We start from the raw sequence: 22,527 nt of genomic DNA, 5'->3' as shown, positions 1-22,527 counted from the left end.
GGGAACAATGGGATGCCACAAGCCTTACTCAAGCATCCTGGTACATAAAGTTTCCTTGAGCATGCAAATCAAACCCACCAGTGCCATTAAGCAGCTATGAAATGTTGTGTAAAGCCCAGGAGAGACTTCAGAGAGGGATCTTTCACACTAAGGCACAGTACTTTCTCACAATTATTCCCTTCAATTATTGCTCTGGACTTTCTACCCGTGTGTTAGAACAGGGGCAGACTTTGGTAATATGTCACCCTGAGCAAAGCTATAATTTGGCACCTCCCCTTAAATATTTCTGAAATATACTCAGAGTCGCAAAGTGATTTCATGCTCTTTATTCAGCTCATGGTGGTGAGGAGGAATGAATGAAAGTCCCCTCAAGGTATCTGCTTTATATACATTATTTACACAATGGGCTGCACATGATTGGCTAATTCCGGAATTCTACTGTAAGCCAATCAGGTTGTGGATTCACTTCAATCTGGAGAATGATTGGGTGGTTCCTGCCAACCAATCATACTGATGCATTGTTCTAGGACCAATCAGACTGCTGCATTCTGAATCCTATTGTTCTAGGACCAATCAGACTGCTGCAGTTTGGATCCTATTCGACTCAGTACATAACAATTTCTTATTTTCACAAAACTTCATTTTGGTGCAGTTGCTTTTTATGAATCTTCTTAGTAGGTACCTGCATAAATATAGCCTTCCTTCAATCCTTCCACACCCACACTGCCCTAAATCTGGCACTGGTTAGAATGTTAGCTTTCCCCAACCTTCTGCTTTCTAGACAGCTTTCTATACCATCTACTGATCTGTGTAAGCATGATGCTCTGTGGGTGTGATATGGACTAGATCCCATGGAAGGCAACACCCAAACAGGATTTCTATGTAATCAAAACGTAAAACTACAGTGGTACCTCGGGTTACATACGCTTCAGGTTACAGACTCTGCTAACCCAGAAATATTACCTCAGGTTAAGAACTTTGCTTCAGGATGAGAACAGAAATCATGCTCTGGCAGTGCAGCTGCAGCGGGATGCCCCATTAGCTAAAGTGGTGCTTCAGGTTAAGAACATGTTCAGGTTAAGAACAGACCTCCATAATGAGTTAAGTTCTTAACCTGAGGTACCACTGTACATGCATTAATGGTGATTGGAGTCCATCTGGTATTTAAATGGTGCAAGGAGAATAAAAATACTTCTAAAACTGGCAACAAGCATTAAGAATAAACCGCAGGAGATTTCTTAGGCAAAGGCGTTTCTACATACAGTAACTGGTTCTGGTAACTCTTTGATTTCACTGGCTTCAGGGAGAAAGCAATCACACGTACCTTACATCTTCCTGCTTGAATTTTGCAGACCCTTCACCTGGTTTTGACAACTTATTCTATCAGGGTGGGGACCATAGTTCATTGGGGTGAAGTTGGAGGTGCAGCTGCACAGAAATTTTCAAACTCATATAGATGGAGGGAAAGTGGCTTCTTTAGTCATTTAGTACTCTTTGATTTGCTTGGGCAGAGGTTATACAATGTCCGCTCTTCATTGAACATTTGTTCTGATTTGCTTGTAGGGTGGTTATATAACAGTGCACGTCCTTATTTGTTTGCACAAAGGTTACTGTATGTGATGGACTCTAGTCACCATCATCCCTGGCTGGCTTGGGCTGACAGTAGTTAGAGTCCACCAACATCTGGAGCTCTGGGAGGAAAACCTTTCATTGCCTACAGAAAGCCACCCAATCTTAAACAGCTCCTCACACACAATTAACATGGACACTGGCACAAGAGCCCGCAATAAATCTAGATGCCAACTTTGTTGCCATGTACACCCAGACACCATCATTATTGGCCCCAATAACATCAAACATACTGTAATGGCTATCGGGTGGTTGCTCGAGAGCAATCAGGCAAGATGCCTCATTGGTCTGTTCTAAAGCTTTATTATTGGTGCTAAAAAAACCTTTACAATGTGGAAGGAACATTCTTTCACCTTTGGTGGACGTGCCCAAGGATTAAGGCTTTCTGGGAACTGATCTATAATGAACTGAAAAAGGTACTTAGGTACACCTTTCCTAAGAAACCAGAGGCCTTTCTCCTGGGCATGGTCGGCCAATCGGTTGTAAAGAAGGATAGAACTTTTTTTATGTATGCTACAACAGCAGCAAGAATTCTTATAGTAAAGTACTGGAAGACACAAGACCTACCCACCGTGGAAGAGTGGCAGATGAAAGTGATTGACTACATGGGCCTGGCAGAGATGACATGCAGAATCCGAGACCAGGGAAGAGCAACGGCGGAAGAAGATTGGAAAAAAATTAAAGACTATTTAAAGAAATATTCCAAAATTAGTGAATGCTAGATTGATGTTGAATAAGAAAAATAGGGGTTAATAGCGATAATGGTTAAGTGGAAGAAATTGAATGTTTTTATAATAAATTTGAAAGTAAGGGAGGGATTTGTTAATTAATTAATTCGACATGAGAATGCAGAAAGGGGAGGTACGAGGAAGTCGGGAGAGTAAGAAATATGAAATTAAGAGTTGGAAATTATACATGTTGCATGTTTTTTGTTGTTTTGTTTTCTTTGTTATGGAAAAAAAAGATATGGAAAATTGAATAAAAATTATTATAAAAAAACAAAACAAAAACCTTTACAATGTGGAGTGCCTCTATTCCGTATCTTGCTCATTCACTGGCAGAATCTGAGAGTGGGTGGTCCTTAAACCTTCCCCAGCAGAGTAGTTTTTTGACGCCCAGTCTGCGCCTCCCCTCTCGGCGTGGAAGCCTACTGCGCAAGGAAGGCATGGGTAATGAAGGACCTCTCTCCTCCCCGCTTTGCTCAGGCAAGGTGTCCTGGCACCGCCTTGCATCCTCCGAGCCCTGAAGCTCCACCCCACTAGAGGCGTGGCTGCCTTCCTCCGCTGAGGAAGTGCTGCTTCCCACGATCTTTGGGGGCTCTCTGTAATCCATCCGCCTTCCCCCCCCCCCTCGCTCCTGAGCCGATGGCAGTTCCCGGACACATACCATCTCAGGCCTATTTAATTGTTCATCTTCCAACATTATAAAGGTAAAGGTAAAGGTACCCCTGCCCTTACGGGCCAGTCTTGACAGACTCTGGGGTTGTGCGCCCATCTCACTTAAGAGGCCAGGGGCCAGCGCTGTCCGGAGACACTTCCAGGTCACGTGGCCAGCGTGACATCGCTGCTCTGGCGAGCCAGAGCCGCACACGGAAACGCCGTTTACCTTCCCGCTGGTAAGCGGTCCCTATTTATCTACTTGCACCCGGAGGTGCTTTCGAACTGCTAGGTTGGCAGGCGCTGGGACCGAGCAGCGGGAGCGCACCCCACCGCAGGGATTCGAACCGCCGACCTTTCGATCGGCAAGTCCTAGGCGCTGAGGCTTTAACCCACAGCGCCACCTGCGTCCAACATTATATATGCTATCAAATGCCAACAGTGCCCTTCAGCTCTTTATATTGGACAAAAAGGAAAACTTTACACCAAAGGATAAATGGGCATAAATCTGACATCAGGAATCATAAAACAGGGAAACCAATAGGAGAGCCCTTCAATCTCCCAGTCCATTCTGTGCAGGATCTTAGAGTGGCTGTCTTATTGCAAAAGAATTTTAGAAATACACTTGAAAGAGAAGTTGCTGAATTACAACTCATTACCAAACTAAAAACTATGGAGAGACCTGGTCTGAATAGAGATATTGGATTCATGTCTCATTATACCGTACATACTAAAGCTAATTATGGTCCTCTATCGCTTTAAAAATCCCTTGCCCTTCCCTGTGGAACCAACTGCGATAACAGTCATCAACAGTTATAAGGCTGAAGTGACCTCCACTTCAGAGTATCTGACAGAAGTGTGTATTACACACAAAAGCTCATATCTTGAAAGCTTATATTTAGTTGATCTGGAATCTTTCATCTTTGTTTCATCTTTCATCTTGTTATTTATTAAGACTATGTCAGATCAACAAGGCTATCCACCTGAATCAACATCTGGAGTGTCATGGGTTCCTCACCCCTGGACTGCAATATTAGTATTATACAAATTTATAGAGCATAAAGACATGTACAAGAGAAAAGCAGAATAAAACATGGAATTATGGAAGTGCTGTTCCTCCTTTATTCCACAAAGTGGAGATATTGATCCAAATTCTGTTCAGGAGCTTAGCAGTGTCGTGTGGGAAATATTCTGGCAGTTAGTATCCTACCACCAAATAAATCTCCCTCCACATATCTGAGTTAGCCAATTCACACCAGTTAGCCCTAGTTCACACCAGTTAGCCAGTGTTGTTGTTGATGATGGTGGTGGTGGAAATAATGGAGGAGGAGGAATCAAACTTTAGAAGCACATTGGATGGAGGCAAAACCCAGGATCCTATTTCCTCAGCAAGCGTTCCAAATCGCTTTGTCTAGATCACAAAATAGGCTCTTGCACCACCCTTTCATGATTTTTCAGACCTCATAGGTTGGTAGTCTTTTTGCAAGAGGACATCATTGCAGTGGAAGCCTGCCCAGTCTGGAGAGGTAAAGCACTATGCAGACTTTTAAGGGCTACTGTCCTTTTAATTGAAAGCTTTGTGAGTTTGCTTTTAGTGGTTTCAGTTATTTTTTTGTCTTGTCTTTGCTGTAAAACTGAGAAAAGAAAAAGAATAAAGTAAACAGGTAATTAAAGTTCCCAGGGGTGGAGATATTGCTAATCCAATAGTCACACTGTCTCATTGATACAACAAGCCTTTTTTTAAATTAATTAAGCATTCATAATTTCTTAGGAAACATGCATTACAGAGCTTTATTTAAAAAAAAAAAACTGAAAGAGGTTCATTATTTACAGTAGATCTGGAGAGAGCTAAGGGAATTTCTCTTTTGAATCCATGATGTTTCTGGGTTGGTTCATGAGCGCCCTTTTTGAGCCAAACAAACCGCTTGCTCAGAGTCAGCAAAGAGCTGCTGAGATCACTTTGTTTTATTTTGAAACCTGCAGCCATTTCTAATAGATCAGATCCACTGGTGTTAGGGGGGGAAAATCAGAATGTTGTTGCTATCCATGCTTGGCATCTGTCTGTCTTGGGAGACAATGGGTCAGTGTATCTTAGGGGGTGAGGACAAACTGTTGGAGAATTACAACAGGAGAACAGGCGAAGTCCCGGCAGACTGGAGGAGGGCAAATGTTGTCCCTATTTTCAAAAAGGGGAAAAGAGAGGACCCAAATAATTACTGCCCAGTCAGTCTGACATGATAGAATGATCTCGATACGAATCCAAGGCAGACCTTTTAACATCACAGTAATCCAAGTTTATGCACCAACTACTGGTGCTGAAGAAACTGAAATTGACCAATTCTATGAAGACTTACAACACCTTATAGAAGTGACACCAAAGAAGGATGTTCTTCTCATTATAGGGGATTGGAATGCTAAAGTAGGGAGTCAAGAGATAAAAGGAACAACTGGCAAGTTTGGCCTTGGAGATCAAAACGAAGCAGGGCAAAGGCTAATAGAGTTCTGTCAAGAGAACAAGCTGGTCATCACAAACACGCTTTTCCAACAACACAAGAGACGACTCTACACATGGACATCACCAGATGGGCAGCATCGAAATCAGATTGATTATATTCTCTGCAGCCAAAGATGGAGAAGCTCTATACAGTCAGCAAAAACAAGACCTGGAGCTGACTGTGGCTCAGATCATCAGCTTCTTATAGCAAAATTCAAGCTTAAACTGAAGAAAGTAGGAAAAACCACTGGGCCGGTAAGATACAATCTAAGTCAAATCCCTTATGAATACACAGTGGAAGTGAGGAACAGGTTTAAGGATTTAGATTTGGTGGACAGAGTGCCTGAAGAACTATGGATGGAGGCTCGTAACATTATACAGGAGGCAGCAACGAAAACCATCCCAATGAAAAGGAAATGCAAGAAAGCAAAGTGGCTGTCCAATGAGGCCTTACAAATAGCGGGGGAGAGAAGGCAAGCAAAATGCAAGGGAGATCGTGAAACATACAGGAAATTGAATGCAGATTTCCAAAGAATAGCAAGGAGAGACAAGAAGACCTTCTTAAACAAGCAATGCAAAGAAATAGAGGAAAGCAATAGAATGGGAAGAACCAGAGATCTGTTCAAGAAAATTGGAGATATGAAAGGAACATTTCGTACAAAGATTTCCATAATAAAGGACAAAAGTGGAAAGGACCTAACAGAAGCAGAAGACATCAAGAAGAGGTGGCAAGAATACACAGAGGAATTATACCAGAAAGAAACGGATGTCTCATATACCCCAGGGAGTGTGGTTGCTGACCTTGAGCCAGACATCCTGGAGAGTGAAGTCAAATGGGCCTTAGAAAGCACTGCAAATAACAAGGCCAGTGGAAGTGATGGTATTCCAGCTGAACTATTTAAAATTTTAAAAGATGATGCTGTTAAGGTGCTACACTCAATATGCCAGCAAGTTTGGAAAACTCAGCAGTGGCCAGAAGATTGGAGAAGATCAGTCTACATCCCAATCCCAAAGAAGGGCAGTGCCAAAGAATGCTCCAACTATCGCACAATTGCACTAATTTCTCACGCTAGCAAGGTTATGCTTAAAATTCTACAAGGAAGGCTCAAGCAGTATGTGGACCGAGAACTCCCAGAAGTGCAAGCTGGATTTAGAAGAGGCAGAGGAACCAGAGACCAAATTGCAAACATGCGCTGGATTATGGAGAAAGCTAGAGAGTTCCAGAAAGACATTTACTTCTGCTTCATTGACTATGCAAAAGCCTTTGACTGTGTCGACCATGGCAAACTATGGCAAGTTCTTAAAGAAATGGGAGTGCCTGATCACCTCATCTGTCTCCTGAGAAATCTCTATGTGGGACAAGAAGCTACAGTTAGAACTGGATATGGAACAACTGACTGGTTCAAAATTGGGAAAGGAGTACGACAAGGCTGCATTTTGTCTCCCTGCTTATTTAACTTATATGCAGAATTCATCATGCGAAAGGCTGGGCTGGATGAATCCCTAGCCGGAATTAAGATTGCCGGAAGAAATATCAACAACCTCAGATATGCAGATGACACAACCTTGATGGCAGAAAGTGAGGAGGAATTAAAGAACCTTTTATTGAGGGTGAAAGAGGAGAGTGCAAAATATGGTCTGAAGCTCAACATCAAAAAAACGAAGATCATGGCTACTGGTCCCATCACCTCCTGGCAAATAGAAGGGGAAGAAATGGAGGCAGTGAGAGATTTTACTTTCTTGGGCTCCATGATCACTGCAGATGGTGACAGCAGCCACGAAATTAAAAGACGCCTGCTTCTTGGGAGAAGGGCAATGACAGGCCTAGACAGCATCTTGAGAAGTAGAGACATCACCTTGCCGACAAAGGTCCGTATAGTTCAAGCTATGGTTTTCCCAGTAGTGATGTATGGAAGTGAGAGCTGGACCATCAAGAAGGCTGATCGCCGAAGAATTGATGCTTTTGAATTATGGTGCTGGAGGAGACTCTTGAGAGTCCCATGGACTGCAAGAAGATCAAACCTCTCCATTCTGAAGGAAATCAGCCCTGAGTGCTCACTGGAAGGACAGATTGTGAAGCTGAGGCTCCAGTACTTTGGCCACCTCATGAGAAGAGAAGACTCCCTGGAGAAGACCCTGATGTTGGGAAAGATGGAGGGCACAAGGAGAAGGGGGCGACAGAGGACGAGATGGTTGGATAGTGTTTTCGAGGTTACCAGCATGAGTCTGACCAAGCTGCGGGGGGCAGTGGAGGACAGGAGTGCCTGGCGTTCTCTGGTCCATGGGGTCACGAAGAGTCGGACACGACTAAACGACTAAACAACAACAACAACAGTCTGACATCAATACCAGGGAAGATTCTGGAGCAGATCATTAAGCAAACAGTCTGTGAGCACCTAGAAAGGAATACTGTGATCACCAATAGTCAGCATGGATTTCTGAAAAACAAGTCATGTCAGACTAACCTGATCTCATTTTTTGACAGAATTACAAGCCTGGTAGATGAAGGGAACGCAGTGGATGTAGCCTACCTTGATTTCAGCAAGGCATTTGACAAGGTGCCCCATGATATTCTTGTAAAGAGGCTGGTAAAATGCGGACTTGACTATGCTACCACTCAGTGGATTTGTAACTGGCTGACTGACAGAACCCAAAGGGTGCTCATCAATGGTTCCTCTTCATCCTGGAGAAGAGTGACTAGTGGGGTGCCACAGGGTTCTGTCTTGGGCCCGGTCTTATTCAACATCTTTATCAATGACTTGGATGATGGACTCAAGGGCATCCTGATCAAATTTGCAGATGACACCAAACTGGGAGGGGTGGCTAACACCCCAGAGGACAGGATCACACTTCATAACGACCTTGACAGATTAGAGAACTGGGCCAAAACAAACAAGATGAATTTTAACAGGGAGAAATGTAAAGTATTGCACTTGGGCAAAAAAAATGAGAGGCACAAATACAAGATGGGTGACACCTGGCTTGAGAGCAGTACATGTGAAAAGGATCTAGGAGTCTTGGTTGACCACAAACTTGACATGAGCCAACAGTGTGACGCGGCAGCTAAAAAAGCCAATGCAATTCTGGGCTGCATCAATAGGAGTATAGCATCTAGATCAAGGGAAGTAATAGTGCCACTGTATTCTGCTCTGGTCAGACCTCAACTGGAGTACTGTGTCCAGTTCTGGGCACCACAGTTCAAGAAGGACACTGACAAACTGGAACGTGTCCAGAGGAGGGCAACCCAAATGGTCAAAGGCCTGGAAACGATGCCTTATGAGGAACGGCTAAGGGAGCTGGGCATGTTTAGCCTGGAGAAGAGGAGGTTAAGGGGTGATATGATAGCCATGTTCAAATATATAAAAGGATGTCACATAGAGGAGGGAGAAAGGTTGTTTTCTGCTGCTCCAGAGAAGCGGACACGGAGCAATGGATCCAAACTACAAGAAAGAAGATTCCACCTAAACATTAGGAAGAACTTCCTGACAGTAAGAGCTGTTCGACAGTGGAATTTGCTGCCAAGGAGTGTGGTGGAGTCTCCTTCTTTGGAGGTCTTTAAGCAGAGGCTTGACAACCATATGTCAGGAGTGCTCTGATGGTGTTTCCTGCTTGGCAGGGGGTTGGACTCGATGGCCCTTGTGGTCTCTTCCAACTCTATGATTCTATGATTCTATGATTCTACAGTGCCTGCTGGTGCTGTGGAGACCGATGCAAGAGAGACATGTTTTGTTTCAGCTAGGGCAGATGAAGGCGTCCGGTTGTACTGCTACGGATGCACCATGGCGTTTCTTCTGTCTGCATTCCTCACAGTGGTCATTTCTTCTCTGGTCACGGCTATGGATACACAACTTGACTGTCTGTCTCCAGGCACTGTGGTTGTCTGCAATGGATTCCCACAATGCAGTGTTGACGTTGTCAGCCTTCATGTCACATTTGCAGTCATCTTCATAATGCAGAGTTGGTCTGCCAATTGACCACCGGGCTTGGATTAAAAACTCTCCCAGGAAGCTCTCTAAAACCCTGCAAGTAAACTTGTTAGGTTGCTCACATGTGATGATTCTGAACACCATAATCAAGGTTCAAAAATCCTTAGGTGGTATAAGGTGAAGCCTCAGACAATGGTTGCAGGCTTTTTTAAAAAAGAAATATCTAGATGGGTTGGTGCCTTACAGTTAGACTGTTAAAGCATGACGTTACAGCTCTATGCAGCTTGGAGACCCTTCCCCTAATTTCTCTAGTGTGAAGGTTTTCCAAAGTTAGTGGTGAAAGAGAAGCACTCTGGACTTGCTTAAAGGCAGCTTCATCTATTCTTAATATGCATTAATAATACAAATATAGTTAAAGCTATGGTTTTCCCAGTAGTGATGTATGGAAGTGAGAGCTGGACCATAAAGAAGGCTGATCGCTGAAGAATTGATGCTTTTGAATTATGGTGTTGGAGGAGACTCTTGAGAGTCCCATGGACTGCAAGAAGAACAAACCTATCCATTCTTAAGGAAATCAGGCCTGAGTGCTCACTGGAAGGACAGATCCTGAAGCTGAGGCTCCAATACTTTGGTCACCTCATGAGAAGAGAAGACTCCCTGGAAAAGACCCTGATGTTGGGAAAGATGGAGGGCACAAGGAGAAGGGGACGACAGAGGACGAGATGGTTGGATAGTGTTCTTGTAGCTACGAACATGAGTTTGACCAAACTGCGGGAGGCGGTGGAAGACAGGAGTGCCTGACATGCTCTGGTCCAGGGGGTCACGAAGAGTCGGACATGACTAAACAACTAAAAAACAACAACAACAAAATGCAAATACAGAGATGCCAGGTTGGAGCCTTGGTGAATCCAGATGAAAGTAAAAACTTGCTTCTGTCCCTTCTCCTGGAGTATTGCCAAAATACTCTGTTTCCATTTCAACCACAAAGGCAAAGATTAAATCACTCTCACACAGCCAAGGCACAAGAGCTGGAAAGTTACCAGCTAGTGAGTGAGGAAATGGGAAATGCATTTTGCAATTTCACAATAGTGTGAGTTACAGATAGGTAGCCGTGTTGGTCTGCCATAGTCAAAACAAAATAAAAAAATTCCTTCCAGTAGCACCTTAAAGACCAACTAAGTTAGTTCTTGGTATGAGCTTTCGTGTGCATGCACACTTCTTCAGATATCTGAAGAAGTGTGCATGCACCAAGACTAACTTAGTTGGTCTTTAAGGTGCTACTGGAAGGAATTTTTTTATTTTGTTTTGACAATAGTGTGAGTCATTTTAATATTTGGTGTTGGTGGGTTTTGGTGTTGATAACCACAGATATGTAGGGTCAAAATCTACGGTGTTGGCCAGAAATCTTTATTAGGTCCCAAATGTAACAAAATAGTGTGAAAGTCCTCCATCCATGTTACAAAAAGCAGGGGGTGGATGAGGAAACAACAACGGAAGCTACAGATATTAGGCAGATATTATAGGGATGAACCGATGTTTAGAGTTAATCCCAGAATGGAGGCTGCATACTGAATTAGTCTCTGCTAATTAGGTCTCTGGTCACCCTAAGGATTTGGCAATAAATGACTGTTCCTCATTTATTAAAACCCCACCCCCAGAAACAATAGAATGTAAGAAGAGGCCACTGGATGAAGCTAGTAGGTGATCTAGCCAAGCATTGTGTTCCCACAACTGCTAGCCAGAGACCCAAGCACATTCATCATCTCCCTGTTGTTGTTCTTTAGTCGTTTAGTTGTGTCCGACTCTTCGTGACCCCATGGACACCAGGCACTCCTGTCTTCCACTGCCTCCCGCAGTTTGGTCAAACTCATGCTGGTAGCTTCACGAACACTATCCAACCATCTCATCCTCTGTCGTCCCCTTCTCCTTGTGCCCTCCATCTTTCCCAACATCAGGGTCTTTTCCAGGGAGTCTTCTCTTCTCATGAGGTGACCAAAGTATTGGAGCCTCAGCTTCAGGATCTGTCCTTCCAGTGAGCACTCAGGCCTGATTTCCTTAAGAATGGATAGGTTTGTTCTTCTTGCAGTCCATGGGACTCTCAAGAGTCTCCTCCAGCACCATAGTTCAAAAGCATCAATTCTTCGGTGATCAGCCTTCTTTATGGTTCAGCTCTCACTTCCATACATCATTACTGGGAAAACCATAGCTTTAACTATACAGACCTTTGTTGGCAAGGTGATGTCTCTGCTTTTTAAGATGTTGTCTAGGTTTGTCATTGCTTTTCTCCCAAGAAGCAGGCGTTTTTAATTTCGTGACTGTTGTCACCATCTGCAGTGATCATGGAGCCCAAGAAAGTAAAATCTCTCACTGCCTCCATTTCTTCCCCTTCTATTTGCCAGGAGGTGATGGGCTCAGTGGCCATGATCTTCGTTTTTTTGATGTTGAGCTTCAGACCATATTTTGCGCTCTCCTCTTTCACCCTCATTAAAAGGTTCTTTAATTCCTTCTCACTTTCTGCCATCAATGTTGTGTCATCTGCATATCTGAGGTGCCTAGTCCCCAGCAAATGTTATTCAGATACTGAGGAAGCAAAGGAATGATTGTGTTGTAATCAAAGGAATCTTCATAATGTTCAGGGAGTGGTTTCATTCTTAGCATTCTAAGTAGGATCGGAGCCAACCTTTTCAAGAAGTTCTTTCAAGGTAGTTAGTTTTAATGTCATTTTCAAGTGTGCAAAATGCACTTGCTTGGACACAAGATGCATAATGCCCAATGTGCTACCATTTGTTAAGCTGAACACAAGAGCCTTCCAGGTTGTTCTTGTTCATGTGGTTGGTGCAGACTATGAGCCCAGAAAATGTCAGCCTCACCCCCAACTCTTGACCAGAGCAGATCTGGAAGAGAGGACAAGGTGGGGATAAGTGTTTGGAGAAGGGTGGAATGGAGTATTCCTTCAGGGAGTTGATGGACTAAAGAAGCTTCAAGCCTTTGTCTCTGGAATTTTGGATTCCTTACTTTGTAAAAGTTGGCGCCAGGCTGCTAGCAATTAATGCTGGAGATCAAAGCAGCCAAAGGAATGAGGAAGCAACAGCATTTAATTGGGATGGGGGATGAGGCTTGTTGGTCAATCTCAATCAATTAATACACTCAGCAGCTGAGTCTTCCTAGTTAGTTCTTTTAGCAATGCAAGTGTGCAACTTGGTAGCACATCCTGTATGCAATAGACTTATGCAAGCAGCATTGCAGAATGATCTGTCTTCTCTTTTTTCTCCAATCTTTTATAATACAAATGGTCACGTGAATCCATCCTTGTTCAGAAGTACTTCTATCACTGAACTTCAAAAAACAAACAAACAAAAAACAGATGGAAATCCAACTAGGCATTTCGCAAAGAGCCTGTGAAGTTTTGTGCAGATGATAGACCTGAAAAACTGGTTAAATTAGTATTTCAAATGCCAAGAACCTGACATGTAAATAAGAATGAAGCATGCAAACCACACCTACCAGCCTCACTGAGCAGCAATATACTGCTGTGCAAATCCCAGGGGAGAGCAGAGAGAGAAGGATCTCTCCCAAGGCACGGAACTTTATCGCACCAGCGCAGGTACCACTTCCTTAATTACTTATCTGAACTGCCTGTCTCTGTGTTGAAATGTTAGTCGTCTACAACCTGCTGCCTTCCAGATATTATTGGACTGCTATTCCCATCTTCTATGAATGTTGCCTAAGCTGGGTTGGAGTCCACAATATTTGGAAGGCACCAGGTTAAGGAACAGTAGGCTAGATTGTCTGCTTCCACTGCCAAATCATCTGTGAAGCAATGGATTTGTATCTGGCCTTTCCTCTTGCCAATGTTCCCCATCTATCATATTTCTTTTTGTGCAAGATATATCTTTCGAAACAAGTCAGCTTCAAACTATGGGCTGTGTTGGACAGTGGAACGGATTTCCTTGGGAGATGGTGGACTCTCCTTCCTTAGAGGTTTTTAAGCAGAGCTTAGATGGCTATTTGTCTTTACAGTGGCACCTTGGTTCTCGAACTTAATCTGTTCCAGGAGTCCATTCGACTCCTGAAACCGTTCGAAAACCAAGGAGTGGCTTCCGATTGGCTGCAGGAGCTTCCTGCACTCATGCGGAAGCCGCGTTGGATGGTTGGCTTCCAAAAAACATTCGCAAACCGGAACACTTACTTCTGGGTTTGCAGTGTTCAGGAGCCAATTTGTTCGGCAACTAAGCCGTTTGGGAACCAAGGTTTGACTATATGAGAAATGCATCTGGAAGACAGAATGTATCCAGGAGCTAGTGGTCTGACAAGGAGCCCTTCCTGCCTCTGTTCTTTCCCCTTCCCTCTCTCTTGTTAAGTTTTCTGATGGAATGTATTTTGGCTTCTCATTGCTATTTTTCAATATGAATGTTTTTGAGAACAGTCCTCAACGTTTGGGAATGTTGGCAGGAGGTGAAGCTGCCTTATCAGTTGTGGAGGATAGTGCTGGGTACCTTCTTTCATGTTTGTTGTGGTTTGAGAAAGTGAGGCACTGGGAGGGAGTAGCTAATGGATGATTTGCACATAGCCAGTCTTGAAGGCTACACAGGTTATCTATAAAATCTGACGGTTCAGGCAGAGTTTCTCTGAAGCCTATGCATGGACTGATCGGCTGCAGGGCTGTGCAAACTGAGGCTACCTGGAGGAGTCACTTTGCCACTTCTTGAGGGTTTCCAAGTGGCAGATTGAAGTGCTTGCTTGGTATGTATACATTGTTTGCTGTTTCAGAATAAAATCTTTAATCTTCTCACTCACTTGTGTATTTTGTATTGCTTCTGAATCTCATTTTAAAAGAACCACCTTGCCTTTGGCAAGACACTGTCCTGCACACTTTAGTTGAGATTCCTATATTTCAAGGGATTGGATTAGTTGACCCGAATAGTCCCTTTCAACTCTACCATTCTATGATCTATGTGTATATCTTTATTGCTTTAAAATAGATACATTTATGCCAAGAAAGCAAACCAACCAACCAACAAACAAACATACAATCAAATAAACAAACATACAAACAAACAAACAAACAAACAAACTATGAATTGACAAAGGTTTTACAATAATTCACATCATTGGGAGTACAAAGGATGTTAGTTATAAGAATTGTGTAGTTTCATATATTGCTACTGTCTGTTTGTCATTCTATGATCTATAGATGAAATAAACCAAACGAAGCTCATCGGGGATCGCAGCGTAAGACGTCACTCTTTTTTAAAAGCTCCCCCTACAGAAATCTGAACTTCATACAGTCTGAACCTCAACCACTCATCAAGAAGAAATGGAGAAAATGGGGGAGGCTGAAATGAGGAAGCCCCACAAAACTGTACAACAGGAAATGAAAGATTTATTCAATCATTTTAAGGAGCCACCTCCAGGTGAAAAATGATTCTTTACTTTTCTATTCGTAGCTCAAGCTAAGTTTCAAAACCATGCCAATCATCATTATGCCAATTGTTTAGATTTTTTAATTTTTGCCTTTTTAACCATCCAGGTACGGTTGTGATCCAGTCATTACCAGATCCCTGGTACTTCAAAATTTGGGATATTAACCAGAAGTACCTCTTGTTAGTGGGTGACCAGCTGCTCTCAGCTCCCAGAAATTCCAACTCACCAGGTAACAGCTCCTACCATGTTTCTCAGTTCCTCCACCCCAGGTGGCTGGCTGTTTTCAAGTGGAACTAGGTAACCTAGTTTCAGGGAGATGTCTGATTCAGCAGGGCTGGTCCAAGACATTTTTCTGCCTTAGGCAAAGGACAAGCTAATGCCCATCCTTCATTCCAGGCATGGAAGCCAACTGGATTGGTAGTTGAATTTTTTTTTAATGCTAGGAACAAGATAGGTTCACTCTTCCTAATGGTAGGGCCGGCCCTGTTGTCTTGGGTGAAGGACAAGATAGTGTCTTCCCATTCCACATATGCTAGAATCTGCCTGGCAGTGGCAGTTGAATCTTACTTCAACACTAGTAATGGGACAACATCCTTGACCACACCCAGGGGAAATGGACTAGCTTAGGTACAAAGGGATGTGCTGCCTGAAGTGAGTGTCCCACTTTGCCTAGTTGCAAGGCCAACCCAGTGACTCAGCAGCATCTGTCGCGAAATTCCTCGCGGCGCTTTCAGCGGAAACGCTCAGAGTCCCAGGTTTTTCCCAGTGCAGTCTTTTTAATGTGAGCTATATACAGGTATTTACAAAAAAAACAGTCCAAACAGAGTACCTGCTCCTTAAGGCAAACGAATACTCTCCACACAGCATCACCACACCACAGCACAACCACCACAGCAACCACGCCCACTGTTAAACAGGCTTTCCTTTTTAAAACAGGTGATAGCCAATCACATTAATCACACTCCTGCTGAGTCACTCTGACCCAGCACTTCACAGAGTATTGCATCATCCTGTTGAAGCCTGCAGACTTATTCAGTATCCTGCGAATCCCAACAGCATCTTCTTAAACAAGGCTCAGCAATCCTCTTGTGGGACTTATCCATGGGGTTCATGAGAGCCACTGTGAAATGGGGAAGAGGAGAGTTCTGGGCTGAGTCTGTTCTAATGCAATGCCTTTAGTCACTAGTTGCATAGGCAGGTGCCTTAGACCTAGTCAAACCATTGCTCCATCATGCCCAGATCACTGGTCCATCTCTCTTATTCCAAGGCTAGTCCATCTTGTCTCACTTATTCCAATTGGCAGTGGTTCTCCAAGGGTATCAGTCAGAGAATGATCTGTCATACCACCTGCCACATGAACTTTTTAACTTGGAGATGGGGAGCCTGTGCCCCTCCAGATATTGCATGGACCATTGGCCATGTTGGCTGGAAGTTGACGTCTAAGAACAACCATGAGAGGGAGGCACAGGTCCTCCATTCCTGCTTCAGCTAGAGATGACAGATGGAGCCAGTCAATCAGCATTGTGCAAGCCTTGCTTCTCATCAGCCTAGAAAATGCTGTCTTCATGCTACAGGAAAAGATGTTGCATGTGTGTTGCAACTGTGGTGAGTGGCCTCCATAGTAGATTCACCACAGCCTTATATTGAAACATCTTTCTGTGGCTCCCTTCTTTCAGATCTACACATTTGGATAGTTAGCAAGCCATAGCAGGAAGATACAGCTGGCAGGGTGTTTCAATTGGAAAAACCCATCCAGCTTGAGAACAGCTCCCCAAATGGAACAAATAACTCTGAGATTGCAGAGGGAAAGGCCGGTATGGACTAAAATGAGACACCATGGACAAGATGCAAGCAGCAGGCACTGCACAGAAGCAACAAAGAACAATGTTACGAAACAAGCCTCTAATGCATATGCAGGGGAAGTTTGACCCTCCAGTTGCCCTAAGAGGCATGGCCAATAGCCAAGGGTGTTGAGAGCTGTTTACCCTCACCTGTTATAATGGTTGACAGGGAAGGTCTGTAATTCACTGGTAGAGCACATGCCTGCAGAACAATGTGTTCTACCTCTGAGCTTAGCACCCATTTTAGGAGGTTCCAATATTTTTTTTGTAAAAACAATGTGTAAGAGGACTGAAGGTCACTTCAAGATACAAGATTGCTTGTGCGCTGTGCAAGCTCCTGTGCTATGCAGTGGACCTCTCATGATATGAACATTGGACATACTTCTAGTATAGGGGTTGAGCTCCTTTCTAGAGACTTGTTCTTATGGGTCACTTCAACAGCTTTCAATCTCATTGATGGCCTTCCAGTCACCCAAGACTCCTGTACCAATAATGCTTTCTCTCTCCCTTCCTCCCGCTCTTCCTCTCTCTTTCCCTCCACTGATCCTGTTTCTGAGCTGCTCACCTCCAGAGGGGTTAATTGCTGTGGTCCCAGATAAAATTATTGGGGAAAAAGATGACAGAACATCCGCCATCTTTATGGGTAAGGAAGATGGGCAACGTACTTTGTCCTGTGTGGAAGTTGGTGGTCAACCTCGGCTAAAGTTAGTGGTGAGTATCATTTGTGCTTCAATGTCTCTTTTGATTCCATATTTGTCACCCCTAGTCTATATGAGAAGCTCAGCATATGAGGTCTGAGCTGGCTGCTCCAAACTCAGACCACATGGCTCTAACAAGCCTCCCTTGAGTTCCTGTACCAATAATTTAGGAACTTTCACCACTGTAACTAAGCCAATTTTTACTGCCTGTGTCTTCTGACTGATGTATGGGAAAGCACATGAACCTGGCCTTTGAAGTGTTTGTAAGTAAACCAATTTTTAACTTATTAAATGTGTGGTCTTTGGGGGAAGAGACAAACTTTGAATTTTTAACTTATTAAATGTGTGGTCTTTGGGGGAAGAGACAAACTTTGAAGGAACTTAGAAAGGTACATTTTGAAGGTCTAACAGCCTATATTTCCACCCTTTACTTTGCTACATATTTTGTGATTTTAAATTTCTGCTGTGGTTCTCTCACCAAAGAGTACTTGCCCCAAACCCGCACCCTGGCATCCAGGAATTCTCTTCTAATACCTATATTTATTTCCTTGCCATCAACATAATGGAATTGGGAGCAGGGGTAACTTAGGCTGGCTTGTGTGAGTTCTACTGGCTTCCAATACTTAGGATTGCTCAGTTCTGCCATGCCTCCTTAACCCTGCAGAGGATTTTATGAGGCAACAGAGGGTCTCTTGTTTTGTTGGATGAATTTAAATAATTTTTTTTGTCGATTGTTGTGAATTTTTTTTAATTTTTTTTTAAGGGAGAAAAAATTATGGATCTATATAATAAAAAACAGGAATCCAAGAACTTCAGTTTCCTCTGCAAGACTGCCAGCGGCAAGGAGACTGGCAGCTTTGAATCTGTAGCATTCCCAGGATGGTTTCTTAGCAGTTCGTCGGAGCCAAACAAGCCTATTGGTTTGAGCCAGCAAGGAGGTGCTGAGATCACTGAATTTTTTATGGAAAAAACAAATAAAGGGGCAGGAGGTGCTGTTGCCATTCTATAGCCCCTGTATAGGTGGTGTGGTAGAATGAAGTCCCACAGATATAATTTTTCCAGCCTTAAGTTCAATACCCCACATTTCCATGCCTGCTATACATTTTTTTTTGAAGTCCTACTGAAAATTCATTAGCATTTTAATGCAATTTTCTCCTGCTATACACATTTAATGCTACTTTGCATATTTTTTTGCAAAGCATTTCCCCCTCAATACACGGCATTTTTTGTGTCATTTTCCATTAGCATATGCAATTTTCTGCACACATTAACTCTAGCATGTGCCTTTTTGTACATATGACTTGGTTGGGGAAACTGCCTGCAAAATTCAGAAAGGCAAATTTGGAAGGATGACGGTGTTTCAATTTATGCACTGTTTCCGAAAGAGTGAATTATTTATGGGAAATAAAATTATCTTATACTTGGTTTTTGGTTCTTTTTTTAATCATGTATTTTGTGTTTTTATCCTGTACAGTGGTACCTCGGGTTACATACGCTTCAGGTTACACACTCCGCTATCCCAGAAATAGTGCTTCAGGTTAAGAACTTTGTTTCAGGATGAGAACAGAAATTGGGCTCCAGCGGCGCGGCAGCAGCAGGAGGCCCCATTAGCTAAAGTGGTGCTTCAGGTTAAGAACAGTTTCAGGTTAAGAACGGATCTCTGGAACAAATTAAGTACTTAACCTGAGGTACCACTGTATTTTTATGTTGTGAACCACCCTGAGATCTACAGATAAAGGATGGTATACACATTTAATAAATCATTAAACTGGATTGGATTTGTCTGCCATCCCTACTTACAACAACCCTATGAAACAAATGAGACTGGGAAATGGTTACTGACTAGCCAAAGGGCACCCAGCCAACTTTATGGGTGAACAGGTACAGTCGTACCTTGGTTCTTGAACGCCTTGTGACTTGAACGTTTTGGCCTCCATTTGCAAACCAGAATGTCCAGCGCAGCTTCTGTGGCTTCCGATTGAGTGCAGGAAGCTCCTGCAGCCAATCGGAAGCCGTGCCTTGGTTTTCAAACGTTTTGGAAGTCGAACGGATTTCCGGAATGCATAACATTCGAGAACCAAGGTATGACTGTATTTAAACCTCCTATCACACTGACACTCCAAGTTTACAACTTGTAAAACAGTTATTAAAATCTGCAAAGGAGTTTTTTAACCGATTCTCCCCAATACTAGCCATATAAAAATTTATGCCCTAAATTTTTTGTAAGATACTTAAAGACTCCTATGGGGCATGTGACCTATTATGATATGAGCCCCACATTGGACAAAAGATTACTGCATTGCAGGGGGTTGGATGAGAAGACCCTTAAAGCATAGCTGTCAATGTTTCTCTTTTTTAAAAGGAAAATTCCCTTATTCCGAATAGGATTCCTCGCAAGAAAAGGGAATAGTTGACAGCTATGCCTTAAAGTCCCTCCCAACTCTACAATTCTACGATTCTAAGATAACCACACTGGATCTCCCAAATTTATAGCTTGTAAAATAGGTATTCATACCGGAATGGAAGTTTTCATTCTTCCAGAACACAAACACTGCTCCTGATTTTCATCATTGTAGGCGTCATAGTTTTAGACATCAAGGGACATATCTCAGCCCCTGTGAAATGGTCCGTATGCAATATCTTCTGTTTCCCAGTACAAGAGCCCATGTACTAGTGGATGGCAGAGTTCAAAGGAATCCAATGCAACAACTGTGCTAGTGGAAGCTTGTTGCACAACAGTGGGTTCTTGCTGCAAAATCTGTTGCACAACCATCTTTGGTAACGTCCTTGTGTTTTCCCTTGCACAACGATATATCTTGCGGTTGTCCCCTGGTCACTCAAAAAAGGAATTGCTTTGTTCTTTTCACACATCTTTAAAAGTGACAAGGGAAGATGAAACTGAAGCAACTTCCTTTTTAAACTGGAAACATTTCCATTCACACCCCCCACACACTCCACCCTCTTCATTCCTGAGAGGGGCATGCCACCAACCAGTGGCGTAGCGTGGGGGGTGCAGGGGGGGCCGGCCGCACCGGGCGCAACATCTGGGGGTTAGGGTTAGGGGGCGCAAATCCACGGGTTAGGGGGCGCAAATCCACGGGTTAGAGGGCGCAAATTACTTGCCTTGCCCCGGGTGCTGACAACCCACGCTACGCCACTGCCACTAACCATTGGTGCGATGCACGATTGATGAAATAAACGGGTGGCAGTATTAGCTCAGAAACACAAGAGGCTGCAAATCTCTCCTTTTTATTGCAGTAATCATAGAGGCCTTCGTCACAATAGAATTCAAATTGCCCTGCCCCAAGATAAATGAACCTGGGCAAATGCAGCAGTGGAGGAGAGGAGGGAAGAGTTGGCAGTATCTGGGGATCTGAAAGAGGAGGAAAGGAAGGGGACCTTGGCAGAAATTCTGTGCAAACTAAGGAGATGAAGAGTGAGTCCAGCGCTACAGTGAAATGAATTGTTCATAATGAAGAAGAGCATCTGAGTAATGCTTTTTGTTTTGTTTCTATTTTAAATATGGCACGGTGGATCTAGACTGATCCTTGTAGTTAGCCGCAGTGGTGTAGCATGGGTTGCTGGCGCAAGGCAAGTATGAAAACCTCCCTAGTGAACTGGGCAGCTGCGGTGGAGGCATGTCCCGGGGGGGCACATGGAGCCCATGAAGCACATGACTGCTGGTGCTGCCACTGCTGGTGGCTGCACACCTTACAACAACAACTTATTTAATACCCTGCCCATATGCCTGGGTTTCCCCAGCCACTCTGGGCGGCTTCCAGCAGAATATTAAAATACAGTGGTCTGTTAAACATTAAAAGCTTCCCTAAACAGGGCTGCCTTCAGATATCTTCTAAAAATCTGGTAGTTGTTCTTCTCTTTGACATCTCGTGGGAGGGTGTTCCACAGGGCGGGTGCCACTACCAAGAAGGCCCTCTGTCTGATTCCCTGTAACTTCAGTTCTTACAGTGAGGGAACCACCAGAAGGCCCTTGGCACTGGACCTCAGTGTCCTTGGCGGCTCCACCACCTTCTGGCCCAGCAAGCCCAGAGGTGGAGCATGCAGGTGTTCCACCTTGTTGCACCCCTATCAGAATTTTGCACCCAGGGCCACTGCCCCTCTCCCCCCCCCCCAATGCTATGCCACTGGTTAGCTGTTACTGACCACTAAGCCAGCATGTTCTGTCTCATATCGCAGCCTAGAAGGAGCAAGCCTTGTGGCAGGAATGTGACATATAAAGTGCTAATGGTAACCTGGGATGAAACTCTCCTCCCTGCATCTGTTTGGTGTCTTAGATTTCTTACACATCAAGGATTGCTTATAATTTGACACTGTCTCATATTATATCTCCCAACTCCCATTGGCCACAGAAGCAGTTTTAGATTTGGTCACACTGGGTGCCAGCACCACAAGGGGCGCTGCAACAATGATGTAGAATGGAGGTGCTGGATAGGGGCACCTAATTTTAAAGTAACACAGGGCGCCGCTGAAAGTTGAGAGCCCAAAGTCCTCCACTGCTGGCAATGCTGAACATAAGAGGTCCGTCTAGTCCAGCATCCTCTTCTCACAATGGCCAACCAGATGCCTATGGGTAACCTGAGAGTAGGTCGTTGGTGCAACACCCCACTTGTGTTCCCGAGCCATTGAAGGAACACAGATAGCTCAGTCAGTAGAGTGTGGGACTCTTAATCTCAGGATCGTGGGTTTGAGCCACACTGTCAGGGACTCAGCGGGAGCGCAGGGAGGAGAGGAGATGGAGAGCGAGGGGGAGCAATCCGAGGGCAGCGTAGGAGAAGATGACAGCAGCCCGATAGATTCCATGAGCCTCTCCAGCGAATCGGAAGATTCACAGAAGGGGGCGCCGATGGGCAGGGCAAGGGGGGACCCAAGGGGGACACCCCAGAAGCAAGGGGCCAGCGGGGACTCCCAGAGCAGCAGTTGGAAATCAGGACCAGCTTCCCCACCAGAGCGTAGTGGGGGGGAGGAGTCCCAGGTGTCAGAGCCCACATATGCACCACCAGCGAGAGAAGATGAGTCAGGGTTGGCCACGCCTCCATCGGAGAGCGAGGGAACGGTCAAGAGGAAAGTTGCAGGCTGGGCGCGCGCGCCAAGTTCAAATGTACAGGCGAGCGGCACAGA

The 22,527-nt window shown here is 44.2% G+C and overlaps 2 protein-coding genes across 3 annotated transcripts in view; one reads left to right on the top strand and one right to left on the bottom strand.

Moving 5' to 3' along the window:
* Positions 1-20,212, bottom strand: part of LOC307203957 (interleukin-36 receptor antagonist protein-like) — a 55,019-nt gene extending 34,807 nt beyond the window's left edge. For both annotated transcript variants that reach the window (XM_079955277.1, XM_079955278.1), the window contains exon 1: positions 19,904-20,212. The gene's annotated coding sequence lies outside the window, so the exon portion shown is untranslated. The remainder of the gene's footprint in view (positions 1-19,903) is intronic.
* LOC307203952 (interleukin-36 alpha-like) lies at positions 12,831-18,551 on the top strand. The gene is made up of 5 exons (XM_079955261.1): positions 12,831-13,029; positions 14,620-14,839; positions 14,956-15,078; positions 17,262-17,401; positions 18,152-18,551. The coding sequence occupies exons 2-5, from the start codon at positions 14,743-14,745 to the stop codon at positions 18,395-18,397; spliced, it is 606 nt and encodes a 201-aa protein (XP_079811387.1). The 5' UTR covers positions 12,831-13,029; positions 14,620-14,742; the 3' UTR covers positions 18,398-18,551.
* Positions 20,213-22,527: the final 2,315 nt, after the last annotated feature.

The sequence above is a fragment of the Podarcis cretensis genome (genome assembly GCF_951804945.1).
Source record: "Podarcis cretensis genome assembly, chromosome: 15".
NCBI classification, from domain to species: Eukaryota; Metazoa; Chordata; class Lepidosauria; order Squamata; family Lacertidae; genus Podarcis; species Podarcis cretensis.
Note: the sequence above shows the minus strand (reverse complement) of the source record. Positions and strands in the feature narration are given on the sequence as shown.